General features: G+C 48.2%; 2 protein-coding genes across 7 annotated transcripts in view; one reads left to right on the top strand and one right to left on the bottom strand.

Moving 5' to 3' along the window:
- The window catches only part of C2CD3 (C2 domain containing 3 centriole elongation regulator), a 75,788-nt gene extending 67,757 nt beyond the window's left edge, over window positions 1-8,031 (bottom strand). For all 5 annotated transcript variants that reach the window (XM_019487643.2, XM_014603494.3, XM_019487552.2 and 2 more), the window contains exons 1-5: window positions 7,666-8,031; window positions 4,951-5,108; window positions 3,876-4,096; window positions 2,857-3,083; window positions 845-977 (exon numbers count right to left, since the gene is read on the bottom strand). In XM_019487643.2, the coding sequence (XP_019343188.2) occupies window positions 845-977; window positions 2,857-3,083; window positions 3,876-4,096; window positions 4,951-5,108; window positions 7,666-7,969 (1,043 nt within the window). In that variant the 5' untranslated portion in view covers window positions 7,970-8,031. The remainder of the gene's footprint in view (window positions 1-844; window positions 978-2,856; window positions 3,084-3,875; window positions 4,097-4,950; window positions 5,109-7,665) is intronic.
- Window positions 8,032-8,294: 263 nt separating this feature from the next.
- PPME1 (protein phosphatase methylesterase 1) overlaps window positions 8,295-16,237 on the top strand; it is a 44,811-nt gene continuing 36,868 nt past the window's right edge. The window contains exon 1 of one of the 2 annotated variants that reach the window (XM_059722400.1): window positions 8,295-8,426. In XM_059722400.1, the coding sequence (XP_059578383.1) occupies window positions 8,329-8,426 (98 nt within the window). In that variant the 5' untranslated portion in view covers window positions 8,295-8,328. The remainder of the gene's footprint in view (window positions 8,427-16,237) is intronic. The other variant, XM_059722395.1, reaches the window with a different exon arrangement.

Here is a 16,237-nt window from a genome sequence, read left to right as displayed (position 1 = left end):
AAATATTTTTGTTTCATCCACGGTTTTTGAGCGTTTCAACTACTAAACAAACAGATATTCTCACATTTTCAGCATAAAATCCTAATAGGTCCCTAATACTTTTTAAAAATCTTGCCTCTGGTGACCAGATACACTGCTTCCTTTTCCTTAATGTTATCATACATTATGATAACAACAAATCATATTTGATTCATTTTTTCCTTTTATATCCACCACTTTAGAGGTAATTTAAATTGAATGCTGATTTTGTGAATTTTTAAGTCTAATTTCCATCCAAATACAACTCGACACAAATCCCAAGGAAAAAATGATCTAGTATAACAGAACTGCCTCAATCATCATTTGCTAATACAGAAAATGCAAAAGAATCCAAATAAATGTGCATACATACTTTATAATGGTTGTAGCCTACCACACATATGTGCATATATATATATACACAAACACAGGTATAATCTACTGTTTTACTACAATTATGTACCAATTTTAATACAAAAAACTATAACAGATTACAAATCATTAGATTTTTTAAATTATACTAGCCACTAAAAATGAGCCTCTTTAGGAAAAGAGCTAAAGAGGACAAATGCAAAGAGAGATTAGAAATCAATTATTTATACTTCCATTTCCTGCTTACTCATTTAAATAATTAAAATTGGTGATTTAAATCAACCCACTCTGGAGGAAATACAGTAATTTATTTACACTGGGAATTTAGTTTCCCACATTTGAATAAGAATCCCAAAAGGCGTGACCTTAATCACAGCATTTCAAGAAAACATAATAATGCTTTGAAATGTACAACTTGGAAATTATTACACACACTCCCCCCTTCCAAGCTTACTTTGCTGTTGCTTTGAAAGCATCTCCCTTTATAGGTGGATGCAATTCACTCAGCTCAACATTGGTATCTGGGCTGGATTTCATTGCAGAGACGGCCATAGCATTGCAGAGTTTATTGCCCTGATCCAGGAGAGCTGAGAAAGAAACAGAAGGATTAAAATGCAGAATTCAAGAGCAATTTAACACACCAAAGTCCTGAGCATGCACAATAAATAGCTACAGATACATGGAACTTCTAGGAGTACAAAGAGTCCTTGACATACTGGTGATTATTAAGCTTGGTATACCATAAAACCAGCAACACACTTATGCTACACAGACTAGACAGCAGGTGGGAAAGATAGGTGTGGCGGTTAATCTCTTGAAGGCTGGCCAGCCATTTTTGGGTTCCTCACCAGCAATTTATTTTCACATGAAACATTTTATGTTTCAGGAAATGCAGTGAATGACTCAAAAACTGGTAAGATGTGGAAGATTCCAGTGATATTATATATTTGGATCCAACCCCAGGGAGAACAGTTGCAGTTTAGTAGCCCAGGATGTAGCAGAAAGCCCCCTTTTCCTCTAATGTAGCAGAAAGCCCCCTTTTCCTCTTGCCTGCATTTGCTCTCCCCTCTTTGGATATGTTTCTCTTTTTCTACCTTTTCTTCCTTCCTCTCTCTTTCACTTTAAGATAAGGAATTGTATTTTAAAATTTGTATGTGTGCATTTTGTATCTCCCCTTGTAGTTTGGTATTTTTATCTATTTGTGTGCCATGGCATTTGTAGCTTATATTTTATACTCTTCACCTTTCAACTTTCAACTAAATGTGTTTTAGTAAGTTATACATTGTAACATTGTTAACAAAGGCAGGAATCAAACTGCTCTTCCCTGTATCAATCAGGCTGGCCTCTGAAAGAATGAGTGAATCAGTGATTGAATGTGTAACATGGAAGCAGGCAGCAATTATCACCTGGAAGCTGAACTCAATAGAAGACAGTGTAACAACCGGGAAATCTCTATACCTCACCGATCAAGGGCTAGAAGCCCTGGCCTGACTTAATCAACACCAGAGACCAACTTTTGGGCTGAATATCTCCAGATCGACCACTCCCAGAGCCCTATTCTAAATTCATCAACGGACTCCCAAACCTGCACGTACATGCGGACGACCCCTGGGGCTGACAGATGCTGTCCAGTAGCCACCGAGGGGGGGGAAGTCCCACGAGGGTCAATGACCCCTGGATTGGGCAAACCAGAAAACTGGGGAGTCACCAAAGTCTGCCAGGGACAGATAAAAGGCAGTGAAAAGTGACCCTCAGTGGCGCCCTCTTGATCTCCAACTCGGCCAGACCTGTCCAGCCAGAAGGACCAGCCGGCGACCCCCTTCTGGAAGATAACACCACACTGAAAGAAGCCTCAACGACAGACTCCAGCGCTTGTAGGATAGGTATACCTGACTCTGTAGCCTGCTACTGCGTGTGTGTGTATGTGTGTGTGTGGACCAGCCCCAAGGTTTATGATTACAGTATTTCAATCCGCCTAATAAACTAGAATTTTAAGGATCCCAAGTTGGACATTTGTAGCCAACAAGGAGAAGTGAGTTAGCGGTTTAAGTCCAATTTGTAACCCCGCTCCTCTCAACTAACCCCACTGGCACTCTCCATCGTCATTCTCAGGTGATAAATCAATGATTATGCAGACGATGAGACCAATGTTGCCCTCTTCTACCCTGTTAGTTTGGGCTGACACACCCTAATGGGGAAACATAAAGAAGCCTGTATAGCTGGTGAGCATGCAGGACCTGCTCTCACGAGTATCAGGTCACCTGGCCCCAGCAGTAAATTCATTGTTTTTCACTATCACGTAGGGATGTCTTAGGTATCAAATTATGTTCCAAACACTGAAACAAATGCATTAAGAGCAACACTTTTTTCCTAAAGCCTTTAATTGTGCAAAGGTGGATGACTGATACTAATGAGTTTTGTAATTTTAAATGAAAACTAAACAACCAATGCCAAATATGTACTAACCTGACAGAAGGTCTTTTGTAACTGGGCTGTGCAGAGGCAGTACCCATGCCTTACCGTGGCTCCCTATGGTTGTTCTAGCTTGTGTCTCAAAATCAGAACCATTGGGAAATGCCGTTTGCTGCTCTGAAGGATTTGGTTTTAAGGTTTCATCTGGTAAAATCTGAGATCCAAAGAAACTGTCCATTATGTTCTCAGAATTCTCTTGGAAGAACAAGTGGTCCTTTCCTCTGTTGCAAAAGACAAATTCAACAGAACCTCATGTGGTCTGTAAACTCATGCTCTTCAAAATCTCATACATATTTTCTAAAGAGAGGATGGCAATGGCCCACTCTCTTACCACACTCCAAAGAGAAATTTGACATCAGTGGCACAACCCTGCAGGATAGCAGGGTAGCATGATTCTGAAAGCAGGGGGTGGTGCTCGCATAGGTTCTGAACGCAGGGGCTGGGAGGCAGCAGTCTTGCCCATGCCAGGAACTCCTGCCGTCTCAGCTGAGCTGCTGCTTTAAATGGTCTATGCACCCTAGCTGTTGCTCTTAAAACAGCAGAAGGGAGGGACTGTTCTGGAGTTCCCAACACAGGTACACTGCCAGGGTGTGGACTCCGCAGGGGTGGGAGGCCATTCCGGATGCCCCTCCTAACTCGGTACCCCCTCTCACTCACCCCTAGTTATGCTACTATGTGATATATTCATTATTTTGTGGCGCACACAATCTTGCCTCTCCCCCTTCCTCTTACAGTCCCATCATGAGACATGCCAACTCAAGTGTTTAATTAAGATACATTCTGGGCCACATCTTTAACTTGTGTAAACTGGCAGAGCTTGAGTAAAGTCAGTGGAGTGATGCCAATTTATACCAGGTGAGGATCTGGTCCCATTATTCTTTTTTCTAATTATGCCCCTAATTACTGCACAGTTCAGACTACACATGGACTTACCCCACTGGATATAGTCAAATGGCTACTGCTTAAAAGTAAACCATATGAATTGGAAAATGTATCTAAAGGAAAAATGTTACCTAGGAGTTGCAGCCCTGCTGCTGTCGGCAGACTCTCTTCCAGTAACACACATCCCAGGAGGCCTGTATGTTTGTGGTGGAGCTAGAAACTGAGGCTTGCTGGTTTCACTCATCCCTCTGGTTCCCTTAGCACATGAGATAATATCTTTACTTGCATCTGTGGTTGGGAGAGAGCTGCTCTTGTCATAGGTTTCAGGGAATGGTTCCAAAACTAACGATATCTAAGAGAGACAATATAAAGAAATGCATGTGTTTTATTTCTGTGTGTTTTTTATACTCTACAGCATATTGTTGTTTCACTCCTAAATGTTATGTATTCTACAGTTATGCAGGGCACCAGCCTAAACTCTGAAATATTTGTTTGTTATTTCACATCACACAAAGCTAAGGAATCACTTTCTCCAGAGAAACAGTGCCAGGGTGGTAAAAAAAAGAAAATAAAAAGGATGTTTAAGTTTAAATATGGATTTGAAATCTAGTTTGAGGCCTTTAAAAAAACATAAAATATTCACAACAGTCAGTTTGCTAGCATGCCATGAATACCACTTCTCATGCTGACTGACACTGTTTCAGTGTGTGTGCATTTTCCCCTGTCCTTACCCATCAGTTACCTCCTGTCTTAGACTGTAGGGCAGTGATTCTCAACCAGGGTGCCAGGACACCGTGGGGTGCTACCAGATCTTTTGAAAGTTGTGAAGTGTGAGGTAATACGTGAGGTGTTAGGAGATAAGCAGATAAACTAAGCAAGTGCAGGCTCAGGCTTGTCCCTGCTTGAACAATTCCCATATTCTCACTCCCAGGCCCCTCCTTCTAGGAAGCAAGCACCATAATCTGCAAAATAGTTTTCAAATTGGGTGGCACTGTATTCACAAAAGTTATGGAGGGGCACCTTGAGTCTAATGAGGGGTGCAGCAAGCTCAAAAATGGTGAGAACCACTGCTGTAGGCTGAGACATGAACCATTCCTTTGCTTTTTATTCTGTAGCCCCTTGCATAGTGGTGTCTAGCCCCTGACTTGGGCTCCAAGTTGCTATAGGAATACAAACTATAAGTCGGAGGAAAGATTTCAGTACTACCTGCACTTCTCCTAGTTTCTCAGACGTTGGTGAAACAATGGTGAAAAATCCACTGATTGGATTGCTTGGAGAGAGCTGTGACAATCCATTAATTTGAACTTTGCCGATAGGAAGATGGTCAGGTTTGGTGATTACCTCTAGTACGAGAGCACCCATATCTACAGGAGACAGAACAGCTAATTTAGGTTTGGTATAATGCATTTTTAAGCATCTAAAAAGGGTTTATGCAAGTAACAACAGTTTGCTGCTAAAAGGCGATTAAAATTGAAAAACTAAAACAAGAAAATGAAATGCCAAGACAACAAAATAAGGTATCATTAAAATAAGATAGGAGGATGATCATATGTGCCATATATTCTCAGGTACAGGATACACTTTTTCCTCAAAAAACAGCTACTGGAAACTGGAGTGCACATTATGCAAGATAAATACTCTCAGGGTAGGTGCTGCCGCTTACTGGCAAAGTCGGCTGCAAGCAGAGCACCCTAATGGGGCAGCACGAAGGAGTTCGTATAGCTGGTGCCCATGCAGGACCTTGTTCTCTCCCTGGCTGCTGCTACTCAGTTACATACTACAAGAACAGATTTTTCTTCCTTCAGTCTGCCTCTCATAAACAAGGAGCGTGCTGTACTCCAGCGCATGTTGTATGTGAGAAAATACAACAGTAGGTAAAAAAAGTATTGTACTGTTAAGAGACAAGTATTGGACAATGAAAGATAATCGGTCCCATCTCATGGACTACTACTTACAATACACACACATGCACTTAAATAGGCTGCTTTGAAGCCCAATCCTGCAGTAAAGTCCATGTCAGTACACGATTCCCCTGAACACAACTCACTAAAGGATTAGAGCCTGAGAAAAAATGTGAAGTGACAGCTGACAGGATCTATCGTTACACTACTTCAGCTACAAAACCACACAATCTTTACTATGACATAAATGTGGTTATAAGTAACAGATCTAGAGTCTGATCCTCAAATACAACTGGAGGGCTGTTGATGCTTGGCAAGGTCATTCAGCACCTCCCAAAACTAAGCCTCAGCCCAGGTTAAATAATACAGCCCTAAAGTCTGATTCTAGTGATTCCACTAAGAGCTGCAGGCATGCTGTCCTTCTCAGGAACAGCCTCTCATCCTTGCCTCCCAAGTGATTTTGGCAGGAGGACTCAGCAGCATGCAATAGTGCATATATATTGCAGTATTGCAATACTACAATAGTGTTTTGCATGTCAAGGCCTCTGAAAGGTGGGGGGCAGGCATAAAGTGTCCTTGGAAACAAGGGGTGCTTCGTATAAGCCTCTTTCCGTTTCATGAAGCCAAGAAGAAGTAACAAGCTGGCTAGTAAACTCCGCGCTTTCTGACACTAGCTCAAGCTTACGGCATTAAGGCTGCAAGATGCAGATGAACACGTGCAAGAGGGTTTGTAAAAGCTTGTGCTATGTATGTGTATGTGTGTAGCACAAGCTCTCACAAACCCTCTTGAACAATGTGCGCACATGCATACACACACACACGGGCAGATCTAGGATTTTCACAAGGGGGGTGCACAAGGTGTGGCGCTTCATCCCACATAACATGTTTTTCTTGAAAAGAAACTAGAAGCTGCACTAATACATCAGGGGGCTCACACTACTTTATTCAGTGTGTGCGTGTAGCACAAGGTTTCATGAACCCTCTTGCATGTGTGCGTGCATACATGCACGTACATGCACATGTGTGGATCTAGGAGTCTCACAAGGGGGGTGCACAGGGCGTGGCACTTCATCCCATATAACAACACGTTTTTCTTGAAAAGAAACTAGAAGCCGCGCTAATACGGCAGGGGGCTCGCGCTATATTTATTCAGTTAAAGATCGAAGCAGAAAACAACAACAAGTCCTGGAACGTGCACCACTTGCTTGAGTACACATGAAGTTTTAAAAAATAAAAATGCAACAAACTAAACTAGGCAAACACCAGTCAAAGGATAGTGTATGGTTAGTCCTGCAGTCGCTGTAGTTAAATGTCCATCTCCTATTCACACGGGTGCAGGTTGTAGCCGTGTTGGTCTAAGGACACAGGCAGACACGGTTCTTTGGGTGAATCTGATCTCTTTTATTAGACCAACTGACCACGGTTTTTGAACCCAAAAGCTTGCTTAAAAACCGTTCTCCAACGATTTGTCAGTCTAATAAAAGATATCAGATTTTATACGAATAGGAGACGTCTGCCCGTCTCCTATCCAGAGTCGCAAAACCGAATCCAGCTGCCTCGAGCGCCGTGACGGCGCCTACGAGACGCCCCTCGTTAGTCGGACCACACCCTCGTTAGTGGGACCACGCCTGACTGAAGGTTTCTAGCTACAGCTAAACCCGGTCGGCCGGGCTGCGAAACGGAAGAGAGACGAGACCGGGGATTTTGCAAAGGGATGAAACCTCAAGGCCGTTAAAAAGCACAGAGAGGCGTTAACACCGACCGCGCAGCGGAGAGAACAGCAGGAATCGGGGAAGCGACAATGAGGCGCGACGTCGAGGACCCCTCCTTCCACACCCACCTGCACCCTCATACGCACGCTCGGACACACGCGTGCACACATCACCTGTACACGCATACCCTTAACTCATGAAGCGAGCCCCCCCCGCACCGATACACGCATATCCACACACACGTATGCATATTCACATGCATGTATACACATGTAGACACACACATGTGCGTGTGCCCATGCCCACACCTGCGAGGTAGGCGGCGAGCTGCGCGGGCCCGCAGCGCACGGGGAAGCGGGCCTGGCTGCGGCCGGGCCCGGCGCGGAAGAAGGTCCCGGCCGAGGCGTCGCCCCACCAGCGCAGGCAGAGCGCGGCAGCGATGGCGGGGGGTGCGGGCCCGGCCCACACGACGCGGCCTACTGTGACGGCGAGGAGGCCGCGCGGCGGCCCGGCCACGAGCGGCGGGAGGCTGGTGGCGGCGGGCACGGGCCGCGGCGCGGGGGGGGCGCGGGCCCGGCGCGGGGGCACCCCCTTGGCCCGCTCCCGCCTCATCGCCTCGCCGCTGCCCGGCAACCGCCGCCGCCGCCGCCGCGGGGGCCGCCGGGAAGAAGCGCGGCGCGACTACAGCCCCCAACGGGCCGCGCGGCACCACGCCCTCTCCCTCCCGCTTCCGGCTGGGAGGGAGGGACTTCCGGCGCCACTACCACTGAGAACGCTCCCCCTTGAGGAAGGACTTCCGGAGGGTCACTTCCGGCTTCGAGTGCAGCGGGAAAGACACGGGAACTTCCGGTGAGGGTGGGGGAGCGGACTCCATTTCCCAAGGTGCCGCGCGGTGTGGAGGGGCACTTCCGGTGGTGGTGGTGGTGGGGGAGGTGGCTGCTCGCTCGTTCCCGCCCGCCCGCCCTGCCGTCATGTCGGCCCTGGAGAAGCAGCTGCACCTGGGTCGCCTTCCTCCGCGGCCGCCGATGCCCGGCGGGGGCGGCCAGTCCGGCTCCAAGATGCGCATGGGGTAGGAGGGGCAGGCCCTCAGGGCATGGGGTGCGGGGGCTCGGCCAGGTGGGGAGGGGACTGTCCCTGAGGGGATGTGGGGGAGGAGGTTGGGGGGGGCGGGGCTCCTGGAGGTGGGGGAGGGGAGGTCCTTGAGGGGATGGGGGAGGGGAGGAGGTTTGGGGGCTCTGGGAGGTGGGGGAGGGGAAGAGGTTTGGGGTGGAGGGCTCTGGAAGCTGTGGGTTGAGGAGGCTTCTGGAGGTGGGGGAGGGGCAGCCCCTGAGGGGATGGGGAAGGGGCTTGGGGGCTCCTGGAGGTGGGGAGGATCAGTTCCTGAGGGGGTTGGGGGGGGCTCCAGCGGGTGGGGGTTGGGGGGGGGGCTCTGGGAGGTGGGGGCGGGGTAGGCCCTGAGGGTTGTGGGAAGGCTTCCTGAGAGCCGTGGGGATGGCGGTGGATGTGCTGGGGGGGCTATGGGGGTGCTGACTAGTTGTGGGGGGTGTCACTGCCCAAGCAGGTGGTGGCAGAGGAGGGGAGGTCCTGTTGGGGGGAGCGGGGTGCCTGAGGTGGGGGATGGGTTGGCAGAAGAAGGGGTGGGGGGAGAGGGGTTGGGGTGGGGTCCCCCACCCTGATAAGTGAGGGGGAGGCAGGGGCAGCTGGTGCAAGGGGGTGGTGGGGGTGGGGTGGTAGTGCCTGTTGCAGAGTGGGACAGGAGGTGGCTGAGTGGTGAGGTGCAGGGCGAAGGGTTGGCACAGAGCAGGGCTGCTGGGGGCAGGGGAGGGCAGTGCCCAGCGCCAATCAGCAGCTGATGGGGGTGGGGAGGGGGGGGTTGCAAAAGAGGTTTCCCATGGGGGCGCATGGGATAGGAGAGGGGGTAGCAGAGGAGGTGGGGGTGCCCTGTGCAGAAGCGAGCAAGGATAGCAGAGGAGGCAGGGGGCAGAGGTGGTAGGGTGCCCGGGGCAGGGGGTAGCGGGGGACAGCAGAGGTGGTGGCGGGAATCCGTTGTGGCAGAGAGGGTGGTTGCCTCTGGAGGGTGATGCTCAAGTACTCATTTGAGGTGCTTTTCTGCAGAGCAGGTGGTTTTCTTGGCGGTGATGTCATGTGTGGAACTAATAATTTGCTGCTTCTGGCGTGTTGGAGGGCTCGAGAGTCAAACTGGGCTGTTGGCAAATGTCTGTGAGTGAGGAGCGTGTCTAGACCCTGCAGAAGAGAATTAGACAAGCTCTAAAGTTTGGACTCCTGTTCTCTTAATTGTGCTCTATTATCTTTAAATGGGAGGTTAGACCCAGCTGAAAAACCTAGTAGGTTTTACTGAAGCAATCGCAGTGTTTTTTTTCCTGTAACCCCATTGTCCAATTGATAACAAACCATTACAGTCTCTCAGCTCTCTGTTCTTGGGGACAAAGTTTGGCAAAGGCAGCTCTTTCAGGATATCTCTTAAACAAGTCTTTTCTCTGCATTTTGTTTTACTCCCTGTGGCTGAGGAAAGGTTGTTTCCGTTGTGTTGTGGTCATTCAAGATCCATGATAGTTGAGCTCAGTGAAGAGAACAGTTGGATATTATTTTCCTGTAGCAGAAGTCTACAGGAAACTCTCCAATGGGTGAGCTGTGCAAGTCCCTGCCCCTGGGAGAGGCCATTTGGCCCTCTGGGACTGTGCAGTGTAGTACCACATGAAGCAAACAGATGGTGAGCTTTATGAATGAGAGTACATGCATCTTCTGAAAGCAGAGTGGGAAGGGGACTGGTCAATGAGAATGTGACACTGTGTAGGACAGTGTGTGAAAGAAAGAAGTTCAAGGGACCCCGGGCATCTGTACACGAGTGCACAGGCTCTAGCAGCCTCCTGTGTCTCGTGTATCAATGTCTCTGCGCTTAAAAATGGTGATGAGGTTGCTTGAACTAAAGCTCCACAAATGAGCTTTAATTGAAGAGGCTGTCTGAGAGCATGTATTAAAAAGCTTGAGAGCATGCTTTAAAGTGCCCGCAGTGACTATGGAAAAGGGGAGCGAGGGGGCCTGATGGGCTGGATTTAAGGAGAGCTTTGAAGGGGTGAAGATAGATTTTGTTTATGGATGAAAATAAGGGATCCAAGTTAAGAACGGTATTATAGTGATAAGATGCTGTATGATACTGGCTCAATTATATGGATGGCTTGTAGAAAGAGATAATATGGGACAGGCTGGAAAATGTTGGCAGTAGGCTCAGGGAGGGACAGCATGTGGGGATTACATAAACATTAGAGCTGGAAGGGACCTTATGAGATCGTCGGGTCCAGCCCCCTGCCCAAGGGGCAGGAAGTCAACTGGGGTCAAATCACCCCAGCAAGATAAGCATCCAAGTGTTTCTTAAAGGTATCCAGAGTAGATGCGTGCTCCACTTCTGGGGGGAGTCTATTCCAGACTGGAGACTCGGACAGTAAAGAAGTTTTTCAGCAGTTTGAGACTGACTGTTAGACCTTGTCTTCCCTTGGGGTGCCCTAGTGAACAGACATTGTCCCAGTTCCTGGTGTACCCCCCCTTGGTAGCAGCCTATAAGTATACAAGTCACCCCTGAGCCTGCACTTCTCCAGGCTGAAGAGTCCCATGGCTCTCAGTCTTTCATCATAAGGCTGATTCTCCTGCCCTCTGATCACGCACATGGCTCTCCTGTGGACTCTCACAAGCTTCTCCACATCCTTTCTGAAGTGTGGAGCCCAGAACTGGATGCAGTACTCCAGCTGCGGCCTCACCAAGGCCAAGTACAGCAGGAGGATGACTTCTTGGGTCATGCTTGAGATGCCTCGGTAGATGCAAGCCAGAGTTTTATTTGCTTTGCCAGCTGCAGCATTGCATTGGTGGCTCATGTTCATCTTGTGGTCAGTCATGACCCCCGAAGTCTTTTTTGGTCATGGTGCTAGTGAGTGTAGCACTACCGAGCCTACAAGTATGATGTGGATTTTTTCTCCCAAGGTGCAGCACCTTGCATTTCTTCTTGTTGAATGTCATCAGGTTTTCATCCGCCCACCTTGCAGTCCTGTCCAGGTCGGCCTGAATTGCCAGCCTATCCTTTAGTGTGACCACACTTCCCCATAATTTAGTGTTGTCTGCAAATTTAGCCAGTCTGCTTCTGATGCTGAAGAGAACAGCTGTGTAGGTATGGGCAGTGAGGTAGAGGGGGATGTTGGTGATACTGGTAGAAGCAAGGATAAGCTCATTCAGTGTTGTTAAATATACAGAAAAACGGAGCATTTTTCTTCAGGACTGTCTCATTTGTTCTTCAGGGAGAAAAAAATCAAATTTGGCACCTGAATTATGGCAATGCCCAGCTACTGATATTTCTCCTGCAGCTAGCTTGGGGCTGTATCCTGTGAGGCTCTAGCATTCTCTGTTTCCATTGATTTCAATGTGATTTGAAGGCACTGTACTAAATTCCCATGGGCCTGATTTAATGGAGTGGGATGAAACTTCCTACCTGATTCCTATGGGAAATCAATTTTGCCCTGATGTGGGAGATCAGATGGCTTCTATAAACTGAAGTTTTGTAGGACTCTCCTGTCTCATATGAACCAAATTCTTGTGATGTTTGTGGGTGGAAAGGGGCAGTAAGTCGGTAAGTTATTACTGCTTGAAAAATGTACATCTGTCTCTGAAGTAACCTATTCTGAATGAATGTAATATAACAAAACTTGGGGCAGTTAAGATGGGAGTTTTAGAAAGTCAAAAATAAACATTCACGCAGCAGACTCCATGTTAATAGTTTTCTTTGTCATAATTCATTTTAAAATTGAATTGCCTTTAAAGGGTTCTACCAGCCTTTGACCCTTCCATGAAAGGAATAAGTATTACCTGGCACCTTTCACAGGAGCATCTAACAAAGACATGTGAAGGATCTGTTATGAAACCTAGTCTATTATTTCAATGACTGCCATGGTCTTTGAACAGTAGGCAACGTACATTTCATCTGTACTGCAGAGCATTTTGTAAGCCTAGTGAAGCAAACTAAAAACTGCTTGACCCTGCTAGGCAAAGGCGTCTGAAAATGTAGACCATTTATTTGAGAAACCCGTATGCATCTGCTGCAAGACTTCAGAAAAGGGGATGTGCTGAAATGAGAAAGTGTGAATGGCTTCTCAGAGGTGAGAGAGGTCCCTAAAATGTCTTCGACAGTTCTCTCCACAAATATCCAATTCATCTTTCAAACTGAGGATAGTAAAGTTTCCATTTCTAATTAGTGTCATGCACTGAGTGCTGATTCTTTCAGTGTCATGCTGTTAGGGCAGTTCTTCCCTTCCCAGCTGAGGACGACCTGAGGAGGAAGAAGAATGGGGATACATCCATTCAATCCCTTTCCATTCACAAATGACCAGCTGTGACCTTTTCAGAGGTGGACACTGGTATTTGCCTGGAAAGTGCCACCAGTTGGCTTGGAGCCCTGTGTCCCCTCACCTGTTGGTATAGCTTGGGTGAGGAATCGGGATTTCTGGGTTCTGTTCTTTAATGTGCCACAGAGTAGCATGGGGGTGGGCAGTTATTTGGGACATCTGGTGAGTTGTTACAGGCCCTGGCTAGCAATCCCCATCCCCCCTTGCTGCTGCTGCCACAGCTTACCAAAGCTCCCTATGTGGGATGGAGCCAGGGGGAAGCAGGCAGGGAGCAGTGTTTGGGAGTGAGATAGGTGGGTGAGGTGGGGATCATGGGGTGGCCCATGCCCTATTGGGGGTGGAGGGGTGGTGCTTGGGTGCCAAGTCTGGGAGCCGAACAGGGGTGAAGGGAGGGAGGATGGGGTGTGTGCAGCAGACCTCACCTAGGTGGGGCAGTCCGTGGCTGCCCCCACGGCACTCTGCATGGGGCCGAGCCCTGCCTGGGGTAGCTCTTGCCATGCTCCAGCCAGTGCCCTCTGGCCCAACCTTGGGCAGCGCCCACAGCTTACTAGTGGGGCTGCTTCTGGAGTGGCTGCAGCTGCCCAGGTGTTGCTTGCCTCCCCTTGCCTCCAATAGCTGCTCCTCTTGCCCCTGTTGTGGCACCCCAGGCCAGGAGGAAGCTTCACCCAGGCGGCTCCTGCCCCAGTGTGTGGGGCTCTGGCTCCAGCTCCCAGCTGCCTTCCACCTACTCCACCTGCCTGCACCAGGTGGGCAGAGTGGGTGGAAGGCGGCCAGGAGCTGGAGCTGGAGCCCTGCATGCTGGGGCAGAAGCTGCCTGGGTAAAGTTTCCTCCTGGCCCAGAGCAGCGCAACAGGAGGAGTAGCTGCCACTGGGGGTGAGGGGAGTCGAGCAGCAGCTGCACTGGGAGCAGCCCGCTGGAAGCTATACATGCTGGGCCAGTAAGCACAGGCTGCCCCATGCGGAGCACCACAAGGGCAGTCACAGCTGGATCCAACCAGTTAATGGGCTATATTTTGCCCACCCTCAGAGTAGCAGGACCTTGAGCAAATTGCTTAACCATTGGCCTCCCTGTCTGTGAATGGTCATGCTTCTGCATCACAGGAGTATGCTGCAGGCTAACATTTATAACCCTAAACCTTTTCCCATGCCAACCTTGTTTGTACATTCATTGCAGGAGATCTGTGTATGCATGATGTTAGATGATGAATTTTCTTTTCTTCAGGGGAGAGGAAGAGTCTTTCAGCCTTATTTCTGATCTGTCTTCCCAACAGTATCTGTCTGTCTTGTATTGTGTTATATTAACTTGGGCCTTATTCGGTATTCTTCTTCAAGGTTTCTAGGGATGCGCGTAGGATTGTAAGCTCTTTGTCAGGGGCCCTGCATAATTTGCTCAGTAAAGCTCCCTTCACACATATTGCACTATATATAGATGTCATATGGATATTCTGAGAACCTTGGAAGGAAGGTGTTTCATGAGGACCAGTATCCTGGTTTAATAATTAATCAGATCACCGGGTAAAGTGTGCGTTCAAGTGACATAGAAACAGTTTGCCATCCTCACACTGTCACGCTGCCAGTGTCAACTTCTGTCAAGTGCTTCCTGTAATAAAAACATTGAGTAAAAATAAACATCTTTTTCAGAGATATTTCCTACAACATAGAGGGACTTTCACTTTATTCTTCAGGGCATTTTTAGGCTGCAGAAGAAAATAGCTAATGCTTTTCATAACAGTTGTCTTGTGTGTTTATACATCTGTTCTTTAGCAAAATGCTGGCACATTGTGGGCTGTGTCTTTCATCCCTAATATCCAGTTTCTCGACCTTTCTAACTTTAATTCTTCTTTCATCTGATTTTTCTGTAGAGTTGAACTCCTGTTTAATTGGTACGACTGTGTCAATCCTTTTTGCTTCCCTTGTTTTCAGTTTTGATTTTTGTGGGTCTGTGGGCAGTGAGTATATCTGCATTGTTTGAGCTAGGCTGATAATGAGTGGTATTGGTTTATGTGACTGTTCAGTTCTGCTTAGCATATAGCCTGCATTATCCATCTTTCAAGTGCTTTAATTGTCCTCCATCCCCATGAACAAGGGAGGTGGTTGGAAGGGTAAACCTCTTCTCTCCCAGAACCCAGAGGAGGCTTTAGGTGGTAAAGAAGATGCTATAGATTGGGGGTTGGCAACATTTTGGGGCAGAGTGCCAAAAACACCCACAACATCAACTTGTAAGGTGTTGGCATGCCAGGGGCGGGTGGCAGGGGATCTGCAAGGGGCCAGATCCTTGTGGTTGCGCAGCCCTGGCTCCTTCCCTGCCATCCACCCTGAGGTGCTCATGCCGAGCAAAATGCCTTTGCATGCCATGCTCTGGCATCTATGCCAGGGGTTGCCTACTCCTGCTATAAATAGAGTTTTAAAAGTCTAGAATATATGCTGGTATGGGGATGGGGTCTCAGCTTAAGAATCCCAGCATTTCCCTTGCTCCACGCAGGTGATCTTAGCAGTTTGTTTCTGAGCAGGAAGATGCTCTAGACTTAATCGGTGGTGAGCAGCTCTGCTGTTTTATCACCTTTATTATATTGTGGTATCATCTGGGAGCCCCAGGCATGGATAGGAGCCCCATCGTGTAGGCACTGCACAAACACAGAACACAAAGATGACCTCTGCCCCCAAGAAGTTTCAGCTGTAAGTGCAAAGCAAGAGACAACAGCTGGATCCAGTAGGCAGAGGCTGGAGCGAAATGATATCGGTGAGATGACTTTCCAGAGTGTGGAAATAGGGGTGGCAGCACGGTTGTCAGGCTGCTTTTACTAGCGCTGCAGCAGACAAGACTTTTCGGGAGGTATTCGTAGGAGGACAGCGAGGGGGCCCTGTGGATGCTAATGAGGTGCTTTCTGTGTGTGTGAGGGTACATGAGAGAAGGCACCAGCCTGCCTGTTTGAAAACTGAGCGAGTGGGCAGTGTCGGCTGACATTATTGGCAGAGCCGAGGATCTGGCATACGTAGGTGCCAGCCTACTGCTGGAATGGCCCAACCAATTTCGAAGGCTTCGTAATCACCTTTCCTGTTTTCTGCCTCCTGTTGCTGCCAGGGGCCGGTGAACAAATGGGAAATTGGTACACTGAATGGGCAAAGCAGTGTGCTCGATCACTATTATAGGATGCTCAGAGGTACAGAGCAAAACCAAAGCATGTATTTGTTTCTTTTCATCTTTTGCTTTTAGTAATTCTCAGCATTACCTGGGGGTAGAATCAGAAAGGCCTTTATTTAATGTCTTTTAACTATCCTATCGTGCTCTTATATCTATTCCCATGGAGAAGTGTTGGCTTAATCTTTTTCCTGAGTTGGGAGTAGACTCAGCAGAATCTGGATAACCCTCCCCACTGCTCCCATCAGGCCTCTGGCAGAAGAGGTTTGACTTACTTAACTCCCTTTCCCACCCCTTTTGTTGTGGGTATGATATTGGAGTGTGGTTTAGCAGGTG

This window comes from Alligator mississippiensis, chromosome 1 (genome assembly GCF_030867095.1).
Source record: "Alligator mississippiensis isolate rAllMis1 chromosome 1, rAllMis1, whole genome shotgun sequence".
In the NCBI taxonomy this organism is placed as follows: Eukaryota; Metazoa; Chordata; order Crocodylia; family Alligatoridae; genus Alligator; species Alligator mississippiensis.
The sequence above is the reverse complement of the archived record's forward strand: the minus strand, read 5'-3'. Positions and strand labels throughout refer to the sequence as shown.